General features: G+C 59.7%; 1 protein-coding gene across 1 annotated transcript in view; it reads left to right on the forward strand.

Annotated features, from left to right (window-relative positions):
• Positions 1 to 836, forward strand: part of HSPB2 (heat shock protein family B (small) member 2) — a 3255-nt gene extending 2419 nt beyond the window's left edge. Inside the window, exon 2 of the mRNA XM_057386784.1 lies at positions 14 to 836. Coding sequence (XP_057242767.1) covers positions 14 to 465 — 452 coding nt within the window. The 3' untranslated portion in view covers positions 466 to 836. The remainder of the gene's footprint in view (positions 1 to 13) is intronic.
• Positions 837 to 1768: the final 932 nt, after the last annotated feature.

Consider the following 1768-nt stretch of genomic DNA (forward strand, 5'->3'; position numbering starts at 1 on the left):
GTCTCCCTCCCAGGTGTGTCCCCATCCGAGATTTTGGCCCCTGCCCTGTACCACGGCTACTACATCCGTCCCCGCATCAACAAGCAGCTGGAGAGGGGCACCTCGGAGATCTGCCTSAACCAGCACAAGTTCCAGGTGTTCCTGGACGTCTGCCAGTTCCTGCCCGACGAGCTGAGCGTCCGCACCGTGGACAACCTGCTGGAGGTGGTGGGCCAGCACCCACAGAAGGCTGATCGCCACGGATTTATCTCCAGGGAGTTCACCAGGACCTACATCCTGCCCCTGGACGTGGATCCCTTGCTGGTCAGRGCCACTTTGTCCCATGATGGCATCCTGAGCATCGTGGCTCCCCGGACAGGCAAGGAGCTGAAGGCAAGAGTCAACGAGGTGAAGATAACCCAGCAGGAGCAGCCAGAGGGGAGAGAAGAACAGTCCCAGGAGGGGAAAGAGAAGGAAAAGTCCTAAAGGGTGTGGTTGTGGGGAGGTTKGGGGGACAGGGATGGGGTATCACAATGCCAGGACTCTGTTTCTCACCACCAGTGTTCAGCAGGGCCCTGAGGCAGCCACGCTTCTGCTCCTCAAGGCTGATGGCTGGAAAAGAAGGGACTTGGAACTGGGAAAAAAAAAAAAAAAAACAGTGGGACTGAAGTGTGAGTGTGAGTGACTGCAGTGCAAGCTTTCCCCTAGGTCAGGTCACCGTGCAGGGCGCTCTGCTCCCACCCCAGGATCACTCCCACCCTAAATTGTGAGGCTGTGTCTCAGTTCTGGACCGTGCTCCGGAGGAAAAAGGGGATCCCAGTGCCCAGATGCTGCCCTGGGTGGCTGTGGGGGGTGAGAGTGGGTCTGTAGAGGAATAAATCTGCCTCTGCTCTTCTCCTGTCTGCCTTGGATTGGTGTTGTCCCTGTGGAGCAGGGAGAGTGGGCAGTGCCCAGCTGGGAGCCCACACCCGGGGAAGGGGCACCATTGGGGACACAAAGGGACCGTGGCCATGCTGAGCCTCAGCTGATGTTTTYAGGGAGCCCCAGAGGGAAGTGGCCCCAAGGACAAAGAGGTGTGGAGTGATGAGCTCCTGGAGGGTCCCTGAGCATCCCCAGACCCGCTGGGATGAGCCCAAATTAATGGGGCATTAATTAACGCAGTGCTCAGCCCTTCAGTTATGGGACACCCTTCACACCCAGAGCTTTGGGAGGGGACAGAACCCCAAAACACCAAAGGGAAAGGCTCTGCTCAGCCCCCAGCTCCTTGCTGGTCTCTTTGGGAAGGCAGGGAGGGCTGAATCTGAGCCCTTTTGCAGACACGGGGATGCTCCAGGAGCGCTGTCCCCGCTGTCTCGTGGTGCTGGCCCAGGGACTGTGAATGTTCCTGGCACTGGCAGCTGCTGTCCCCACTGCCCCAGGGCCCAGCAGGTGACAGTTGCCACCCTTGTGTCGTCAGAGCCAGCCCAGACGGACARAATGCTGTGTCAGAGGCTAAATTTGGGGGTGTTTGACGTGCGGCTCTCCCACAGCCGGGAGAAATCCTGAAATCCCTGGGGATGTCACTTCCCCTGTCCCTGTGACTGTGCCYCCACCCCACTGTGCCACCCCTGGGGCCGGGAGTGCCCTGCTCAGGGCCCGTCCAGCACATCCCTGAGGCTGATTTTTGTCCCCTGCCAGGCAAAGTGGGATCCAGAGCAGAGCRAAGCCCTGCCCAGCCTGTCGGAGCTATTTTCTGCTTCCCAGGGCCCTGGCAGCGCTGAGGATCGGTCAGATGAGGAGCAGCCCTGCC

The sequence above is a fragment of the Malurus melanocephalus genome, unplaced genomic scaffold, assembly GCF_030028575.1.
Source record: "Malurus melanocephalus ecotype Western Australia unplaced genomic scaffold, MMel_1.1 scaffold_1051, whole genome shotgun sequence".
In the NCBI taxonomy this organism is placed as follows: domain Eukaryota; kingdom Metazoa; phylum Chordata; class Aves; order Passeriformes; family Maluridae; genus Malurus; species Malurus melanocephalus.